This window comes from Castor canadensis, chromosome 11 (genome assembly GCF_047511655.1).
Source record: "Castor canadensis chromosome 11, mCasCan1.hap1v2, whole genome shotgun sequence".
In the NCBI taxonomy this organism is placed as follows: domain Eukaryota; kingdom Metazoa; phylum Chordata; class Mammalia; order Rodentia; family Castoridae; genus Castor; species Castor canadensis.
Window position 1 is genome coordinate 90,729,058 of NC_133396.1, and position 21,296 is coordinate 90,750,353.

The following is a 21,296-nucleotide window of genomic DNA, read 5'->3' on the forward strand; positions in this document are numbered from 1 at the left end:
ATAAACCACATTAACAGAAGCAAAGACAAAAACCACTTGATCATCTTAATAGATGCAGAAAAAGCCTTTGAAAAGATCCAACACCGTGTCATGATAAAAGCTCTAAGAAAACTAGGAATAGAAGGAAAGTACCTCAACATTATAAAAGCTATATATGACAAACCTACAGCCAGCATTATACTTAATGGAGAAAAACTGAAACCATTCCCTCTAAAATCAGGAACGAGACACGGATGCCCACTATCTCCACTCCTATTCAACATAGTACTGGAATTCCTAGCCAGAGCAATTAGGCAAGAAGAAGGAATAAAAGGAATACAAATAGGTAAAGAAACTGTCAAAATATTCCTATTTACAGATGACATGATCCTATACCTTAAAGACCCAAAAAACTCTACTCAGAAGCTTCTAGACATCATCAATAGCTATAGCAAGGTAGCAGGATATAAAATCAACATAGAAAAATCATTAGCATTTCTATACACTAATAATGAGCAAACTGAAAAAGAATGTAAGAAAACAATTCCATTTACAATAGCTTCAAAAAAATCAAATACCTAGGTGTAAACCTAATAAAAGATGTGAATGATTCTACAAGGATAACTATAAACTTCTGAAGAAAGAGATTGAGGAAGACTACAGAAAGTGGAGAGATCTCCCATGCTCATGGATTGGTAGAATCAACATAGTAAAAATATCTATACTCCCAAAAGTAATCTACATGTTTAATGAAGTTCCCATCAAAATCCTAATGACATTCATTAAAGAGATTGAAAAATCTACCATGAAATTTATATGGAAACAAAAGAGGCCATGAATAGCCAAGGCAATACTCAGTCAAAAGAACAATGCTGGAGGTATCACAATACCTAACTGCAAACTATATTACAAAGCAATAACAATAAAAACAGCATGGTACTGGCACAAAAACAGACATGAAGACCAGTGGAACAGAATAGAGGACCCAGATATGAAGCCACACAACTATAACCAACTTGTCTTTGACAAAGGCGTTAAAAATATACGATGGAGAAATAGCAGCCTCTTCAACAAAAACTGCTGGGAAAACTGGTTAGCAGTCTGCAAAAAACTGAAACTAGATCCATGTATATCACCCTTTACCAATATTAACTCAAAATGGATCAAGGATTTTAATATCAGACCACAAACTCTAAAGTTGATACAGGAAAGAGTAGGAAATACTCTGGAGTTAGTAGGTATAGGTAAGAACTTTCTCAATGAAACCCCAGCAGCACAGCAACTAAGAGATAGCATAGATAAATGGGACCTCATAAAACTAAAAAGCTTCTGTTCATCAAAAGAAATGGTGTCTAAACTGAAGAGAACACCCACAGAGTGGGAGAAAATATTTGCCAGCTACACATCAGATCAAGGACTGATCACCAGAATATATAGGGAACTTAAAAAACTAAATTCTCCCAAAACTAATGAACCAATAGTTCATTAGTGAACTAAACAGAACTTTCTCCAAACTAGCAAAAACTAGCAACTAGCAAAAACCCTTGTTCCTTCCTATTATTGCTTATATTCTCTCTTCAACAAAATTAGAGATAAGGGCAAAATAGTTTCTGCTGAGTATTAGGGGGGAGAGGGCGGGGGCAGAGTGGGTGGTAAGGGAGGGGGTGGTGGCATGGGGGAGAAATGACCCAAGCATTGTATGCACATACGAATAATAAAACAATAAAAAATATAACTAGACAATCTGTAGACTTTTGAGGAAAAATTACGCATAATGTAGACTAGCTTGGCACACAGTTTGCTTAAAATGTGTTTAATAGCTCTACTTTAAAGAAAATGAAACTGGAAATCAGAAGCAATGCAAGTTATAATGAAGGCAAGAGGGTACTCCAACCACTACAATTATGCTCAGATAAAAGGGCTTGGTCATACTTTAAAGATTGGTGAGTGCTAAACACAGTAATCCAAAGTTAAAAAATTGAACATTCAAAATATGGCTTTGGAAGAGAAAAACCTAAATACATTAAGAATATTGTATGACTGCTTTCCCAATGTCCACACTCTTGGCAGGGCAATGGTTATTTATTGGGTTGTTTGACAAAATGTTAAATGAGAGAGAAACATACAACACAGAAACAGGTGTGTGCTCTCCTAAGGCAAATGTATACAGTGGATGGACTTCATACACTTACATGAAATAGAACAAAGAAACCTCTTGCAATTGCTCTGAGTGGGAGACAGGAGGGGATCTAGGGGGAGAGACGGTGGGGATGATCTAATCAATGCACAATATAAGCCTATTTGGAACTGTTACAGTGAATCTCCCCTGTACAATGAATATATACTAATAAAAAATTTTAAATGAATATTCATAAGGTAGCAGTCATCATTATAGTCACTGCAAAAATAGTAGTAAAGTGTCCAGGTCTTGGATAATAAACTTTTGATTAACACCAAGCCCAGCTTAAGCAGACTCTACAGTTGTATAAATTTGTAAAAGAATTATATGAACACTTAGCAAGATTTCATACTGTAGTTTCTTGTGGGCTGTGAATGGTTTCACCTCAAATCAGAAAACAAATGAAGTGCTTTGGTCAGTAAAATGATTTAACCCAGTATTTAAAAAAAAGATTGGTGACTAAATGTATATTTATACACTTGAATTAAAATGGAAAGATTCGGTATATATTTGCTACTTTTATCTGTACCACTTTAACTGACTTTTAAAATTAACTGCCCAATTGGACCCAATTTTAGTGGAAAAGAAAACTTTTACCACAGTCTTTGTTTTGATTGAAAAAGTGATACTTGTGATAAAAATATTCAAATGATTCAAAACACCATATATCAAGGTTACCCTTCTGCATTAGTCTACTGGAACCATCATAACAAAATAGCATGGAGCAGGTAGCTTGACCACACACACACAAAAAAAAAACCATTTCCAGTTATGGAGGCTAAAAGTTCAAAATCAAGGTGCCTTTGGGATTGACTTCTGGTGCACTCTCTTCCTGGATTGTAAATGGTCACCTTCTTCACCATGTCCTCACATAGCCTCTTTTCTAGGCCCAGGTACTTGGACACCAGGCCTACTGGATTAGGGGTTTTGTTGGCAATAATGGCGCCAATGGGTTTTGGTTCTTACTGCACCCTTAAGCTTCTGTTTCCCAGGGTCATGGTCCTGCCTCAAGTCTAGCTTGAATTCTCCTTCTGCCCCAACCTCCAATCAGATCATGCTGAGTCTCACTGAGGGGTATTTAAGCACCTGCCCTTCTCTCTCTCTCTCTCTCTCTCTCTCTCTCTCTCTCTCTCTCTCTCTCTTTCGGCTCTCTCCTTCTCCCACCCGGCAATAAAGAATCTCTTGGCCAGATCAGTCCTCTCCACATGGTCACTTTGAGGCCTACATTTGGTGCCATGACTCGAATCGGGTCTCTGCACTAATCCTCGTGGGACCCCGATTCTGACTCACCCCACGACCACCCTGAGGATGTGACTGGCCAGGACTCATCCTCCCAATTGCCCTTGCTCGCATCCAACACCAGACATCCTTTTGGTGAGTCCACATACCCTTCTTGGACTCTCTTTGCGGTCTCTCCCTTCAGTGTCTCTGGGTTTAAACACCCCTCCTTTTTGGCTATCTCTGGGACTCAGATGGTAGAGGGGGGTTCCCTTCCCTCTGTTTGGCTTGGGTCTATTTTTGTCGTCGGTCTTGGAGCCCGCCCATCTGCAAAGACTGGCACCAGGTGACCAACAGCTTCTGGGCCCTGGGGGCCCTACAAGCCATTTGAACATAGTGACGACTGTTTCTTATGTGCCTTGTACCATTCTCAGGATATTTGAGCCACGTGGGGATGCCCTGCAGTTCCATATATCCTTCCAACTGGCGCCCACCATGGGGGCCACCTCCTTTTTGCCATCTGACTCCCCTCTAAAATGCCTCCTCAAAATTTAGACACCTTGGGTCTGACCCCAGATATAAAACCAAAAATTTGATCTGCTTTTGCACTCAAATCTGGCCCACTTATCCTTTAGACAACCAAAGTCACTGGCCCCTTTTCAGGTCTTTAGATCCCAATCTCCTGCGGGACCTATGTAACTACTGTGAGCGATAGGGACGATCCATATGCCCAAGCTTTCACACCTCCATTTAAATCCAGCTCTCTGCACCACTTGCAAACCTAAACGTGCTTCTTGCTCTGAAGCCCCCAACCTCAACCTCTGCCCTCTCTTCAGATTTCAACCCAGCTGATGAGCCCCCTCCATACCACCAACAGGCTCCACCCAATCCTCCTCTTCTGCAACCTGCTCTGCCATCTTTGGTGACTCCTCCACTTCCTCCTTCTTTATCCCCTTCATCGCCACCTCCCCCTGCCCCCACTACACCCTCTGCCCCTTCTTCCCCCTCCCCCTCCTTCAGCCCTTCTGCTACTAGATCATGCACACTCGCTGCCCAGCCCCCCCTTCCCTCCGGGCACCCCTTCAGGAGGTAGCCGGATCAGAGGGAATTGTCAGGGTTCATGTCTCCTTCTCCATGCTCAATCTCTCCCAAATCAAAGCCCACCTGGGCTCCTATACAAGCAACCCCTCAGCCTATGTCAAACAACTTCAGTATCTACTCCAGTCTTACAGCCTAACTTACCATGATATCTATATCATTCTCTCTAACACCGTCCTGTCTGAGGAATGTAGAAGGGTTTGGGAACAGGCTCGCATGTACGCAGATGAGGCCCATCAGACAAACCCCAATCACCCCACAGGTACCCTTGTGGTGCCTGACCATGATCCCAACTGGGATTATAACACCCAGGCTGGACTTACCCTCCGGGACCAATTTGCCACCTGCCTCCTGGCAGGACTAAAACGGGCATCACAAAAAGCCATTAATTTTGAAAAACTCCATGAAATCATCCAGGACAGAACAGAAAACCCCTCTACCTTCTTAGACAGGTTAACCAGGGCTCTCCAACAATACACCAACATTGACCCTGAATCCACAGATGGTAGACAACTCCTTATGACTTATTTTTTTCTCCCAAAGTTACCCCGACATTAGGGAAAAATTTTAAAAACTCGATAGAGGCCCCCTCACTCCTCAGACCAAGGTGTTGGCAGCTGCCTTCAAAGTGTTCCACTCCCGTGATGAAAAGGCAAGATGCCAAAAATGCCAAATGTTGGCCCAGGCTATGCAAGGCCCAAACCCTCAGACCAAGCGAGGGAATCAACATCCATCAAACAAAGGCCCCTCAGGTCCCTCTTTCAGATGTGGAAAGGAGGGACATTGGGCCACTTTTTGCCCAAATCCTAGGCCACCAACCCAGCCTTGCCCCAGATGCCATTTGCATGGACATTGGGCGATTAATTGCCCCAGCTCCCAGTTGGGGGCCAGATCAGACTCTCGCTCCAGTCCCGACCTCATTGGGCTTGCAACAGATGACTGAAGGGGCCTTGGGACTTCCCTCCTGGCAACTACCATCTCATTTCAGGAACCCAAGGTAAGCCTTTTGATTGATGGACACCCCATATGCCTCCTCCTGGACACTGGTGCCACTTTCTCAGTCCTGACAGAGTTTTGGGTGCCCACCAGTCCATCACAAACCCCTATTGTTGGGGTAGGGGGACAAACCATTTTTCCCAGAAAGACTCCCACGCTTTCCTGCTCCTTTTCAGGTCATCCTTTTGCCCACCAGTTTCTAGTCATGCCCCAATGTCCCACCCCTTTGCTGGGGAGAGATATTTTAACCAAATTTTAGGCCTCCATCTCATTTAATCTCAGGTCTATCCCCTTTCTTGCCCTTATGGCTATGGATGGCCCCTCTGACTCCACCGGTCAAATCCTTCCTTCAGGGGTGACCCTAAAGTATGGGACACTGACATTCCTTCTCTGGCAATCTGTCCTCCCATTAAGATCCTCTTACAGGACCCTCATCACTTTCCATGCCAGCCTCAGTACCCCCTCCCTACTTCCAATCTGCTGGGGTTACAACCAATCATTACCAATGTACTCCACAAGGGGCTCCTCAGACCCACCCATTCCCCATACAACTCTCCCATCCTAGCTGTAAAAAAGCCAAATGGCACCTACCACCTTGTCCAAGATCTTAGACTCATTAATAATGCTGTTAAATTAAACCTACACATCCCCTCATCCCTAACCCTTATACCATTCTTTCTTCTATTCCTGCCTCCACTCACTTCTCTGTCCTTGATCTCAAGGATGCCTTTTTTACCATCCCCCTCTCCTCCGAGTCACAGGACATTTTCACCTTTACCTGGATGGACCTACACACACATCACTCACAACAACTCACCTGGACGGTCCTTCCTCAGGGTTTTAGGGATAGCCCACATCTGTTTGGACAAACACTTGCCAAAGATCTCAGGGACCTCTGCCTCTCTAGGTCTACCCTCCTCCAATACGTAGATGATCTACTCTTGTGTAGCCCGTCTTTGGGCATCTCTCGAACTGACACCACTCTACTCTTAAACTTTCTGGCAGACAAAGGATACTGGGCTTCCCTCCATAAGGCCCAACTTTCTCAAGTTACAGTCACATACTTGGGAGTTCAGTTATCCCATGACTCCAAGGCAATTACTCTGGACAGAAAACAGCTCATTCAGGAAATACCGGCTCCCAAGACAAAGGAGGAAATACTTTCCTTTTTGGGACTGGCCGGATACTTCCATGTCTGGATTCCCAACTATTCCCTCTTGGTAGCCCCCTTATATGATGCCACTAAGGGAGACCCCTCTGAACCAGTACTTACTTCTGTCAACACCCCTTTCCAGCGCCTTCAACAGGCACTTCTCCAGGCCCCAGCCCTCCACTTGCCAGATACCTAAAAACCGTTCACCCTCTATGTCCATGAAAATAAAGGCTTAGTCTTGGGAGTTCTGGGTCAGGAAAAGGGTCCAACATTTGCCCCGGTAGCATATCTATCAAAAAAACTTGACCCTACAGTCTGGGGATGGGCCCCCTGTCTACAGGCCTTGTCAGCAGCCTATGTTCTAGTTCAGAAAGCTAAAAAACTCACTTTCGGGGAATCAATCACAATCATCTCCCCCCATCACCTGGCGGAACTCCTGACATATAAGGGCTTAAGAACCCTTCCCCCTTGCTGGATCTTGTTGCTTCTTGTCTCCTTCCTCCATGACTCCTCCATTACCCTCCATGCTTGCTCTTCCTTAAATCCAGCCACCCTCCTGCCCACCTCTACTGCCATGCCTACCTACTACTGTGTTGAGACCCTGGAGGTCCTTCTCCCCTGCCCTTCACACATCCAGGAGGGGCTCCTACAGGGTTCCACCTACACCTGGTTCACTAATGGCAGCTCATATGTGGAGGGGGGTATACAGAGAGCGGGTTATGCTATAGTGTCCTTAACCCAAGTCATCGAGGCACAGCCCCTCCCTCCCAGTACCACCAATCAACAGACTGAACTGTTTACAGTCACGAGGGCTTTTGAGCTGGCAGCCAACCATTCTCTCACTCTATACACTGACTCTAAATATGTCTTCCACATCCTCCTCTCCCACTCAGCTATCTGGAAGAAAAGGGGACTATTAACCACAAGAGGGACATCTGTCACCAACTCCACTTTCATTACCAACTTTCTCTGGGCCTCTCTCTTTCCTTCTAAGATTGGGATCGCTGCGGTCCCACCAAACAGATTCATCATCCATAACTATGGGCAATTCTAAGGCAGATCAGGTGCCTGACAGGCGGCAAGGGAAAATTACTCCACTCTGGCTCTTGCAAAGCCTCAAGACCAAATTCCTGAGTCGGCCCATGAGTCACTCCCTAGACACATTCTCCTTTCGTATTTACACTCCATCTTCCACACTAGCACTCAGAATCTCAAGCTCTTCTAAATTCATTCTTCCCCCTTACCCCGGAGGATTCCCAACACCTACACCACCTCACCTCCACATGTCCCACCTGTCAGAGGACTAACCCACACACCCCCTTGAGGCCTGGTTCATTCCCTACTCACCAGGCCAGGGGACAAATCCTGGGGGTGGATTGGCAGGTGGACTTTACAAATATGCCCAGAGTAAAGAAACACAATTACCTTCTGGTCCTGGTAGATACCTTTTCAGGATGGGTAGAAGCCTTCCCAACCTCCAATAAGAGGGCATCAACTGTGGCCTCTCTTATTGTAAACCACATCATCCCTAGGTTTGGAATGCCTACCTCCTTACAATCAGATAATAGCCCAGAGTTTGCATCCCAGGTAACACAAACAATTATCAAGGCCCTTAATATCTCATGGCATTTCCATATCCCTTATCATCCCCCCCCTCATCAGGAAAGGTAGAGCGCACTAACCATACTTTAAAGGAGGTTTTCACTAAACTCACCTTGGAACTACACCTGGATTGGGTTCAACTCCTTCCACTAGCCCTCTTCCGCCTATGGGTACTCCCACAGAAACCCACACAAATATCCCCTTTTGAGGTGATATTCGGTCGCCCAGCTCTGCCTCCGGGAATCACCTCCTCCCCAGGCCCCCTCCTGGGACACCTCGCCTTTCCTCTTCTCTCCTTCATTCACACCCAGCTATGGCGACACCATGACACCTTATCTCCAGACCCTTCACGCACCCATCTCTCATTACCTTTAAACCCAGGGAACTGGGTCTACTTCTCTCCCCCTTTCCCTGAAAAGAAACCCTTTATCCCAAAATGGAAAGGGCCCCTAAATATCATCCTCTGTACTCCTACTGCAGCCCAGTTAGAGGAAACCCCAGGAAAACTAACATCTTGGATTCATATTTCCAGGCTAAAGCCAGCCTGACCCCCCAGAGACAACTAGCAGGACCACCCCATTGGCCCTTTGCCTCTGCTCCCCACTTCCTCTCCTGGCTTCGTTTGTACCTCTTCCCTTGGGAACCCCTTAAAAACTCTCATCTCTCGGCTTCGTGTTCCTCCCCTGTCCCCAAGGAAGTGCATTAACCTTCCCCTTTTGTTCTCTGTTCTCAACCTTCTATTTGTGGGTGGGTACTTCTGAAGATTTAAGATACGGGAAACCTACACCATCTCACAAACTTCTATCACCAGCCTAGTCGGCACTGGTGACTGTCACCCTAAGGGATGTCAGGTCCCTATTTCAATCCCCTTCAAACCCAGGTTTGGTTCTATCCTAAGGAGTGGCTCCTTTGCATTTGCTTGCCCTTTCTTCACCCAATGAAGTAAGGTGACCCAGGAGTAAGGGGGATGTCCTTATTGGTCTTGTCAGGTCTACTGAGTACTAGGATCAAAGGGACCAGACAACCAGTTTCACTTTTATCTGGGAAAAAATGGGACTACCATGCTCCACATCCCTGACCCATGGGACAACAGGTGCATTCAGGGTGAACAGGCAGCCATTTATGCTCAGAGTGACTCCTCAAAACCCTCGGCTCACATTATGATATCCAGGGAACTAACCCTTCCAATTACCGCTCAAAAGGAGGTTGCTACTAATGTTCTACAATCCGAATAAAACTTACACAAATCCCTTCACCAGCCCTCCACCCCTCCAACCTGGCACCAACTATTCCAGGTCTCACTACAACTCCTAAACTTGACCGTGCCCATTAATGTCACTGACTGCTTTCTTTGTGCCTCCCTCCAACGTCCTTTACTGGCCGCAGTTCCCATTAATGTTTTGTCTTCTATCAAAGCTTCCGCTGCCTTGTGGACCTTCTCATGTGCTCCTCCCTTGCCCTCTGTACCTTTGTGGGAACCTGACCTTGTACAAGGTCCTCCTCCCACACACACCTGCTATGTCCAGTCCTCAGTGCCTCGGTCCAACTTTTCTCTCTCCTGTCATACGAATCTCACGATTACAGAACAACTGGCATCCCCCCTGGGGCTATATTTCTGGTGCCACAACACCCTACACTCTCACATAAATCAGGCTACTCCCGGGCCCTGCATGCTGGTAATTATAGTCCCCCAACTCACTCTCTACGGGGAAGCTGCATTCTCCCTCCTATTTGGCGCTTGACCAAAGCGTGCCGTCTTCTTGCCCATTACGGTTGGTATAAGTCTGGCTATCTCCGTTGTTGCCGCAGGCTTCGCGGGGGGAGCCCTTGGCCATAGTTTTATTTCAGCAAAAGACTTTGAAGATCACTTACAGATCACCCTCGAGTCCACCTCGGCCTCACTGGCTTCCCTTCAACCTCAGCTCACTTCTCTAGCCCAGGTGGCCCTACAAAATCGCAGGGCCCTAGACCTCTTAATGGCTAAAAAAGGGGGCACCTGCTCCTTTCTCCAGGAGGAATGTTGCTACTATGTCAATGAGTCTGGGATTGTAGAACAGAATGTTAAAAAATTAACAGACTTGGCCGAGGACCTCCTAAAGAGACTCACTAAAAACAACTTAACCGACCTGCTAAACTCTCCCCTCGTCACCTGGCTTCTGCCTTTTTTGGGCCCTTTGCTCATGCTCATTACTCTATGCACCCTCCTACCCTGTTTACTACAATTTCTCAAATCCCAGGTAAACAAAATCTCTAATCAAACTTTCAACCAGCTTCTCCTCCAAGGATACCAACCCCTCATAGCTCAACCAGAGGACACCTATGATGGATCCCACCGGGACACGGGGTTATAAGCATCATGGACCCCTCAAAGAATGCCTGCTTCAATTCCTTGACTCCCTACGTGAAGATGGATGGCTAATACCTGCCATACGGAGCTCAGAGGATTGGCTCGAGACTCTTTACGACCTATGGCTGCAAGGGACCTTCATCAACTCCAGGGAAGAGGAAATCTTCATTTTTGGAGCCTGGGTGTGCCATCATGAGGCTCAGCACCCCAACATTATTTGCCAACTAACCCACTCTTCCCCTATGCTGCTCTTGCCAGCTCGAAGAAGCCAGAGCGAACACAACACCCCCCTTCCTTAACAAACAAAAAAGGGAGGAATGTTGGCAATAATGGCACCAATGGGTTTCAGTTCTTACTGCACCCTTAAGCTTCTGTTTCCCAGGGTCACGGTCCTGCCTCAAGTCTAGCTTGAATTCTTCTTCTGCCCCAACCTCCAATCAGCATGAACCATAAGATCCTAACCAATCAGATCATGCTGAGTCTCACTGAGGGGTATTTAAGCACCTGCCTCTCTCTCTCTCACTCTCCCTCCCTCTCCCACCCGGCAATAAAGAATCTCCTGGCCAGATCACTCCTCTGCGCGTGGTCACTTTGGGGCCTACAGTTTTACCCTAATTGTTTTATTTAATTCCTGCCATAAAAGTCCTGTCTTCCAATATAGTCACACTGAGGGCAAGGGCTTCAGCATATGAATTCTGAGGGAATACAACACAGTTCATAACACTTCCCATGCCAGACTTCCAGTCTTCCTGGTATGTGAGTGTGATGCTCAAATGGTAGCAGAATCTACATACTGTTCTGCACCTTTCTTTTCTCACCTTATAGCAACATATCACAGAGATATTCCATGTTGGTACATGTCCATCTATCTAGTTCATTTTAATGGCTATATACTATTCTGCCAATGAGATATACCATAACCTATTTTCAGAAATTTCCTGTTTCTGGAAAGTTAAGTATTTTTAGTTCTGCTATTACAAAAATTGGTTGGCATTCTGATTCCTAGCTCAGTACTATTTATAATCTTTCAGGATTACTGGTATATTTGATGCATACTAACTGTAAAATTCCATTTTCTAAGTTTTCACAAATGATGAAGATAGTCAAAGGGACTTCATTCAGGCAATTAAAACCTGGGGTTTACATTACCCAACTTCTAAGCAATTATACAAAAATAACTGGCATAATTAAAGAATTATGCCTAAAAATAAACTAAAAAGTAATAGATTATTCATAAAAACTATACAGTGACAAACCTATACATCTCAATAATCCTATTGCCTTAACCTGTCAATGTGTAAAGGTGAAGGCTGGAATTGGTTAAAGTTCTAATTGACTAACACAATAAAACAAGGAAGCTCCCCATCATAAGCAAATATACAGATATTTAATTTCTGGGTCATCTATGGAGTCTGGGATAATCTCACCATCATACACAAGACTAAGAAGCTTTCATTCTAGGTGAACCATTTCAGTTCAAGTAGCTAGTTCTAGAGTAGTAGACTCACAGCTAGTGAGTGATCTAACACCAGGTTTTCAGAAGCTTCAACTGACAACTGCGTGGTTTACTGTTTCTTAACGTTCCAGACCAATTAAATCAGATGCTGGATTATTGAGAAACACTGGAACAATGTAAACACAGTTACCTCTGATAAAAGAGCCAGAGAAAAACAACACTATGGCTGGCTGCCCAGCCCCAATGACCTTCCTGACAACATCCAGCACCCTCCCCCACTCCCCCTTTGCAGTGATTTTTTTCTAGTGCCCATCCCCCTCCAACCTCCCTCTTCCCACCACAGGATGCTTTAAAACCCCAGCCCGTAAGAGAGGCTGCCTTTGCCCCTCGCAGGGTTACTCTGATGGAGGAGGGTCCCTCTCAGGTCTCCTCTCCCTAATAATGACCTGCTGCTTGTAGAGGTCACAGATTCTTTCTCATCTCTCTTTCTCGCTTCTTCCTTTTCCTTTCAACTATTAAATCAGAATTTGAGGGCTAATGGAGTGGCTGAAGTGGTAGAATGGCTGTCCAGCAAGCATGAGGCCCTGTGTTCAATCCCCAGTACTGCTAAAAAAACCAAGAACATAAATCAGAACCTGAGTAGTGCCTAGGCATCAGTAATTTTAAAAGTTTTCCTGTTGATGCAACAGTAGGCGATTCACCTAGAGTTGAGTATCATTGCCTTAGACAACGCATCTTTCAACCCGGATGTTTTTAAGTCAAAAGAACTGCCAACGAAAATAGTAGCTATTCTGTTCTTTCCTTTTCCTTTCTCCCAAAGCTTTTCTCCTCCTGTTCTCTTGTTCTTAAACACCCTTTCCTATTCTTAGGTCTTTATACAGTACCTGGCACAGTATTTCTGGAAAGGCTAAAATACTGTATGAACAAACGATCCATGACTATTATGTTTAAAAGGCAAGGAGTAAACAAAGTATTTTTAATGTGTTAAATCCATTTCAACATGTGTGGGAGGAATGAATAAAACAAGCTGAGAAACCACAACAAACCTGGAAGATTTCTGATTAGTATCCCCAGCTACTTCCAGTTTGGAGGGTTAAATAAATATAAACAAAACGGAGAGTAGAAGGAAGTGAAGGGTGTGGCCCTGCAAGGATGATTTCCCACCGAAATCTTAAGGGTCCGGTGTCTGGACCCGCTTATTTTAGGCTCCAACTAAAGACCACAGGAGAAAGAAAGTCGTTCTAAATCTGGCCAAATGAGCTGTGTAAACAAAATAAATCTCTCTGGACCAGAGATCTCCTAATGGGTGAATGAGGAGCCTGGACTTGTAACCCTTGACATCTTTCCACGTTTAACCCTGATTCTTTAAACAGCATCAAACAGGTTATTTCTTCAGAAAAAATCCTCGACCACCCGAAGCAAGTCGTTCCACCCATTCCTCTCTCCCTTCTCTCCTCAGCGGAGGAAGAGACTCTACTACACATGGCGCCACCAGTCTCAGCGCCTCGCCCAGCGAGACCTCTCAGAGCTCCCAACCCACAGTGTCCCATCCACGGACACCAGCTCCAGCCCGGCCTGAACGTCCGAGCGTTAGTCAGTCCGAGCGGAGCATCCGGCCACACGAACTTCCGGATACGCAACCGGAAGCTTGGTCAACGTCATCGACCATCCGCGCCCTGGGCCCGCCCCCTTCGCCTGGCGCCGGGTCTCAGAGCGCCGATCGGCTCGATGCGCGGGGGCGCAGCTAAGGCGCAGGGCCGACGCCGGTCCGCGCCCACGGTCTACCCTGCAGGCCCCTCTTCCACAGCGACCCTCCCCTTCCCCGCCTGCCCAGCGCAGCCTGCCGGGACAGCTGCCCGGAGCATCTCGGGAGCCTCAGGTAGTGACGCCGGCCTGGCCCCCGCGGAAGGGGCTAGTGCGAGGGGGAAGGAAACGGAGACTACGCCCCTGCCCCGCCGCCTCCCAACATCCGGTGGGGCTGGGCGCCGACCTGAGGGGTGGGCGAGGGAGCCTTGAGTGAGGAAGGAGAACCAGGACCGGGTTGTACGGCTGGGGGGTGGGGCGGCGCGAGAGGCTGGGCGGTTGATGGGGAGGAGAATTGGAATTGAGGGGTGCTTCCCATCCGATGTGTTAAGAGTGGGAGGGAGGCAGCCTGGGATGTGAGTGGTGCCTTGGAGCAGGAAGAGACAGAAGTTGGGAGGTGTTGGGGTACGTGGCGTGGTGCGACAGATAGGGTGGGGTGGCCGGAGCTGCCTGCTTTGGAGGATGGGATTGGTTCTTTAAGGGCTCAGGGGAAAGAGCGCCAATCCCTCTGTGTTCTTAATGACCGGAAGGTGGGGGTGAATCATTACGCTGGACAGGTTTTGCAAATGAGATTTACAGTCTGTCCATTCACGTCACTTCATTTCTGCGAAACTGTCACCTACCAAGACTGCTCGTGCGAAAGGAAAGCATCTATCCCGATGCGAGCTTTTTTGGGAAATGAAATACATAGGGTTGTTGTGTTGTTTTGTTTTTTAGGCAAAAAAGGCAGCCAACGTTTGTGAAACAACAGGTTAACGGTGTATTACGTGGTGAAATCTCTGACTAGGACGTACTACAAAAAAATGCATACGTGAAATTTTAAGCGTATGATGAAGCATACGGTGGGTGTTGTGGCTTAAGTGAATTGTGTCCTGTTGTCCTGCCCTCGGTGTGGAAATACATCATGATGGCTCTCTTACTTGCATATATATCTGAACTGACAGGATTTTTTTTGAGGAAGAAATCTTAGGGAGAATACAGTCAAGTCTACTTTCTGAACGTGATTTATTTCTACTAGTTTGGTATAAATATCTTGCCCTGTGGTTCATCAAGCGTACTTAATTAATTAATCTGCCTGCTGCTTTGCTGGTGGCTTTTCTGTTTGTCGGAATTGGGTTTATTGCTTTCCCCGAGGCTTATCCTTGGATTATGGAACTTGAATATGGCGCTCCTCCTTAAGGTTTAGCTTTATTGCGTGTCTTTTAAAGGCATTATACAATTCTGTCGTTTGCTTGGGGATGTTGAGGCAGTCCTTATGTAGAATTTTAAATACAAATAAACACAGATGTTAGAAGCTCAATTTCTTTAGTTATTTGGTTTGTCGTCTGTTTTCCCGTGCATCCTGTAGCATGTCAGAATGAGTGAGTTATTCTGAAATCGAAGTATGAGGAATAAAACGGGCCAGAGATGTACACATGTAATATTGTGGAATGAGAAACTAGAGTTGTTACTTAGCTAGCAAGAATGGTTTGTTACACATGTTAAGTAGTTTCTGGTTTGGAAACATTTCTTATGAAAGAAAAGTGTGTTAATTGGTTTTGGCAGGAAGCTTACTTTACTGATATTACTTTGATTTTGTTTATGAAACTATACTCTGGTTTTGTTTATTCTTTTTTTTAAAATTGTATAACATTAGCCAACAATGTCTAACCATACCTAATTTAGCGATCTTACAGGTATTTCTTCTTGTGGAAGAGGCTAGAGGGCTGCTGGGTTGTTACAGGGAGTCTATCTTGACAGAATTGTGTAACCTGATGACAACTAATTGAATAAATATTAAAACTAATAATCACTGATTTAGATGTATCTGCTGTTTCAATGAGTGAGGTGATGAACGCTATTAGTTCATCAAGACCTTTACTAGGTCTTAGCTCTCTCTTAGTTTCTTAGTGCTTTCCTGAAAGGAGTATCCAAAAAAAGAAAAATAAGTGTATGTATAATACTGAGTACTGAAAGTGCTTCTATGTTGCTGAAAAAATGCATATATATGTGCTCAGCATATAGTAAACATTCAGTACATCTTAACTATTCTGAATTCCTAGATATTCAGCCATCTCCAAAATACTGAAAAATTGTATTTGCATAGGGCAGCTATTTCTTGAGGAAATTTTGATTATGTTGCATACTCAAGCAGTTTCCTGGAAAATCACAGTGCATATCAGTATACAAAAGGTTGTGGGATAGCAAAGAAAAGTGGCTTTTTTTTTTAAAACCCAGTTTCAGTATTTGAAAATTTCAGGTTTTTTCACTCTCTCTCTCATAACACAACACTCTGTGACCCCAAAATATGTGGGGATTTCTCCCTTCCAGAAAGCAAGCACTTCTTCAGCAGATTCCTCAGCAGCACCAGCTAGGTATCTAATACACTTATAACACTAGGTAACACTATGTACCTAGAGCTAGTCTCAGATCCCACAGGCTAAGTTCCACAAGATTACTATTCCATACACACTTCAGATGCCAGTCACAAGCCCCAGCCTGTGCTTCTATAAATTTCTGTGGTGGGGCTGGTGTTTGGTTCAAGTGGTAGAGCACTTACTTTGCAAACATGAAGCCCTGAGTTCAAACCTCATCCCAACAAAAACAAAAACAAAAAAATTTGTGGTCACAGTCCCTTTCTTGGGTTCAGTTTATTTGCTAGAGTGGCTCACAGAACTAAGGGAGATACTTTATGTAAGTTTAAGTTTATGGTTTATTATAAAGGATATTACAAAGGAAACAGGTGAATAGTCAAGATATAATAGATGCATAGGGAATGGGAGAAAGAGCTGGGAGCTTCTTGGCTCCACCAGCATGCCACTGTCCAAGAATCTCCGCGTGTTCAGTTACCCGGAAACACTCTGGAGTCCTCTTGAGGATTTTTATGGAAGCTTTATATGTAGGCATGATGGGATACATCATTGGCTATTGGGAATCAACTGAAGCGTCAACCCTTCAGCTCCCCAGATGTTGGGGCTGAAACATCCCAGTGTTTTAATTTTGCCTTGGTCTTTCCTGTTTCTAGCTCCTATTCTGAGGCATACAAAAATCCACACTACTGCTAGAGATTCTGAGGGTTTTAAGAACTATATGTCAGGAAGCAGGAGGAAGACTTATGTGTGTGAGAGAGAGAGATCTTAAATACTTTATGAGTAAATAAACATACAACTGTATAATTGTTATTATTGTAAATTGCACTAATACTTACCAAACAGTCCTTTTCATGGCACACGAGTAGAGCATTATAGTTTGTGAATGTTTTTCCATGTATTTTGTGTGACCTCTCAACTCTACATAGGCAAAAGCATAGAAATAACTATTTTACAGGTGAAGAAATTGAATCATTGCTTAAGCAATTAATTAAAAGTGAGAGAACTAGAAGTGTACTACTATCCTTTAACTCCTAAGTTAAAATCATAAAGCATTTAACATTTTAAGGTGCCTACCTCCTATTTTCCCCCTGTTCATACTATCTGTTCTTCCATTTTATAAAATCTCTAACCCACCCATTTCCTTCACATATTTTCTTAGGAAAGTACATTCATTTTTACCATGGTCTTAGCATTTCTTGTATGTTGAGGCCCAGCATGAAGGTCCCAGTCATTGCAGTGGAGCAGGTGAGAAGGGGTAGTTGAGACCAGAAAAGTAAGGGAGGCCTCATCATTCTGGGCCTGTACACTGATTTAAGTTTTTCAACTTCTGCCCCAAAACTTCAAATCTGATCAAACCTATTTTCTCTTTAAGGTGGTGAATACTTACTCTGCTAGAAACAGAAGAATATTTTGAGTAAAAAATATGCCTCCCAAGTTCAAGCGCCACCTAAATGATGATGATGTCACTGGTTCTGTGAAAAGTGAAAGGGTAAGTTCAGAATCTTAAGTTTTAAAAAAAAGATTCAAAATATGTTTTTGTTCCCTTTATAAGTAATGGAAAAAACTGAAGTTTATGGTATTGAAAAGGCAGAAAAGAGTAACCCCTTTTCTGCTCATCCTAAAGAGTCATGGCTAACACTATAGCATCAGACAGGTTAACAAGAGAAAAGTATAATAGATTGTTTGATCATAGTTTTATGACATGGAAGCCTTCAGATTTTAGACCCATAGAGCAAAAGTAAACTATCCATTTTTATGCTTAGGTTCAATGAAGCATGACTAGCCATGTGGGAATATGATTAGACAAAAAGGGTACGATCTAACAATAATATACAAAAGGGCAGGGAGAGAAACTCATCAAGACCTGTTCAGTTTTTCTTGGCTTCTTTATACAGCATTCCTTCTGGATTTAAAGTAGGACATTTTCAGAAATGGGGGGTCTTAGGATTTACAATCAAACAAGGTAGGTCAGTTCTTTATGGCCAGTTCTTAGGAAGAAAAATAGGGAAAGATTAGGGTAATACTTTTAGGGTTTATGGCTGACTTTGGGGAAAGGGGTTCTGTTTTTTTGTCCTGCCTTGGGAAGAATTCTGATTCCTATTACTTTCCTTGAGGGAGAATAAGGAGTAAGATAGGAGGAGGTCAGATAGAAATTCTGAGGCCTTTACTTGGAGGTATCATTTTCTGAACCCCCAACACAATATTCTAATTTTACTTGTTTTCGTCATAGTAAGCATGTTTCGGTTAGGTGGGTAGCTCAGTGCCAGAGTGCTTGCCTAACATATGTGAGGACCTCTGTTACGTGAATTCTTTTTCGATTGTCACTATCATTCTTTCTAGTCTTCCAAAGAAAAATTTGTATGAATACATATTATCTTACTCAGAACTCTGAAGTCAAATATATTTGAAATTCAGAATTTGTCAGATTTAAGAAAGATAGTTAAATATATGTTATGTAATTATCTTTTTGGTGTCTGGGCCAGTACCTCCATACATACTAATAATTCTTAGTGAAATATATGATTATCTTAACTAAGTTTGTTAATAAAATGTGTAAATAAATCAATTCAGGTCAGGTTTTCTTTCAAGTGAGTTTTTTACCAAACTTAAAATCTTTTGTTTAAAAAAAAAAAAAACTTTTGGCTTACAGACCTTTAGATTTTGGAATTGCAGATAATGGATTTTCGACCTATTAATTATCTCAGAGTCCAGAATATCTTTTACATAAGGCTTCAGTTTCTAGTGTAGTTCAGAGTATTGTGTAGAAATACATGTTAATCTAGAAATTAGGTGCTGAGGGTGTAGCTCACTGGTAGAATGCTTTTTCTTTGCATAGCTTGTACAGGTTCTGGTTTGATTCTTTACACTGCAAACAAGGAAGGGAGGGAGGAAGGAATATGTTGTTTATCCAGCAGCCTGAAGCCCACCCTCATTTCCTTTCTGTCATTCTTTCATTTACTTATTCATTAAATAAATATTTACTGGCCACCTACTATGTTCTAGGCACTGTGCTAAAACCTGGAGGATATGTTGCGCTTAGAGAGCTTTTAGTCTGCTTGATTTTGTTTATATGCTCCTTGTTTACACAGCCTTGGAACCTGACACTATTCTCCCTAGCCAATATTTTATGATTTAGAAGTATCTTTTAGTACAATAGAAAATATTTTATCTTTTCCTTTACTCTAACTTTTCCTGCAGTTTTTTTTTTATTTGATAAGTAGAATCCACCAAACTTAAAACCTTTTTTCAAAAAAGCTTTTGCTGGCTAGCCTTTTAAAATAAACCTTATGTATGTATGTAAAAAGATAAAATATATAGTTCTATGGAGACTGTAACTATTTTATTTTCTCTTTACATTGTGGGTTGATTAATACCATAATTTATTGTAGAACTAAAATGGACACCAGAGCTGAGCAGAATTGACTTTTTTAAATACAGCCTTGGGCTGAGCTATGACTCAGTGATCAAGTACTTTGTAGCATATATGAGGCCCTGAGTTCAATCCCCAGAAAGGGGGGGAGGGGAGGGGGGGAGAGAGAGAGAGGGAGAAAGGAAGAAAAAAAAGAAAGCCCTTTTTTTGAATGTTTATCAGGTTATGAGGTTTGATAACTAGTTAGTTCTAATCATCAGTAAATTAAGAAACCTTTTAGAGTTTGGTTCCTCTTTTCTATTATAATTTTAACAGCTATATTGAGATATAATTTTTCACACAACATACAATTTACCTATTTAAATTAAATGTGTACACTGCAGTGGGTCTTACTGTATTCATAGGCTTCTGCAGCTATTACCACAGTCAATTTTTGGACATTGCATCATCCCTAGTAGAAACTTTGTACTCCCTAGCAGTCGTCCCCATTCTCTTCATCCCCTCAACCCCAGGCAAACAAAAACTTATGGCTTTATTTAGTCTAGACATTTTATGTAAATGAAATCCTACATTTTATGTAAATGAAATGTAGCTTGCAAAGCAGGTGCTCTCCCTCTTGAAACACACTTCCGGTCCATTTTGGTCTTTTTATTTTGGAGATGGGGTCTCATAAATTATTTGCCCAGGCTGGTCTTAAACCACAGTCCTCCCAGTCTCAGCCTCCCAAGTAGCTAGAATTGCAGGCATGAGCCACTGGCACCCTGCTTGACTGACTTCTTTGACTCAGTATGTTTTCAGGATTTGTGGGTCTAGAGGTGTGGCTCAAAGCAGTAGATCACCTGTTTTGCAAGTGCAAAGCCCTGAGTTCAAACCTCAGTACTGCCAAAAAAAAAAAAAAACAGATTTATCAATATTGTAGTGTTGTCAGTATTTTATATTTATTCCTTTTTATTGCTGAATAATATTGCATTATGTGGGTGTGCCACATTTACTATATATCAATTGGACATTTGGGTTCCCCCCCACATTTTGTCTATTATCACTGCTGTGAATGTTAGCGTATATGTTTTTATTTGAACATATGTTTTCATTTCTCTTGAGTACAAACCTAGAAGTGGAATTGCTGAGTACTATAGTAAGTCTATGTTCAATCTTTTGAAAAACTCTGTTCAGTCTTCTGAAAAACTGCTAAACTGTTGATTTCCCAAGTGGTTGCACAGTTTTTTACATTGCCACTAGCACTATGTGAGAGTTCCATTTTCTCCATATTCCCACCAACACTTATTTTTATCTGCATACTGGATGGGAAATCATGTCTCATTGTGTACTATTACACTCTTTTGATATTGCATCCCTGATACTCATGTTTGTTCAATGAATATATGAAAGGCATTGGTTTTCATGTGTGTTTCTCAGTGTACAATTATAATAAACACACTTTATCTTTAGTATCTTTTAAGCCAAATAAGCTAGATAATAAACCATTTTTCTTACAATTTGAGCACTTTTTATTTCATATGTTTTGAAGCTATATTATTAGCATATAAACATTTGTTGCTATTAAATCTTTTTTGTCATTAAATCTTGGTGAATTATGTGTTTTACCATTGTAAAATCTTACTTGATTAATACTCCTGTCCTAAAATACTTCTTTAGATTGCTAACTCTAATATTCTTTTTGTAGTCATTTGCTAATATATGTCTTCCACCCCTTTTAGTTCTTTATTCAACATTTGTTTTAGGT

General features: G+C 42.9%; 1 protein-coding gene across 11 annotated transcripts in view; it reads left to right on the top strand.

Moving 5' to 3' along the window:
• The first annotated feature begins 13,696 nt into the window (after positions 1-13,696).
• Vamp4 (vesicle associated membrane protein 4) overlaps positions 13,697-21,296 on the top strand; it is a 35,351-nt gene continuing 27,751 nt past the window's right edge. For 2 of the 11 annotated variants that reach the window (XM_074047484.1, XM_074047485.1), the window contains exons 1-2: positions 13,701-13,907; positions 17,555-17,671. In XM_074047484.1, the coding sequence (XP_073903585.1) occupies positions 17,606-17,671 (66 nt within the window). In that variant the 5' untranslated portion in view covers positions 13,701-13,907; positions 17,555-17,605. Of the gene's footprint in view, positions 14,072-14,101; positions 14,237-14,548; positions 14,674-17,341; positions 17,428-17,554; positions 17,672-21,296 lie in introns of those variants that run through there. The other 9 variants (XR_012438831.1, XR_012438832.1, XR_012438833.1 and 6 more) reach the window with 9 other exon arrangements.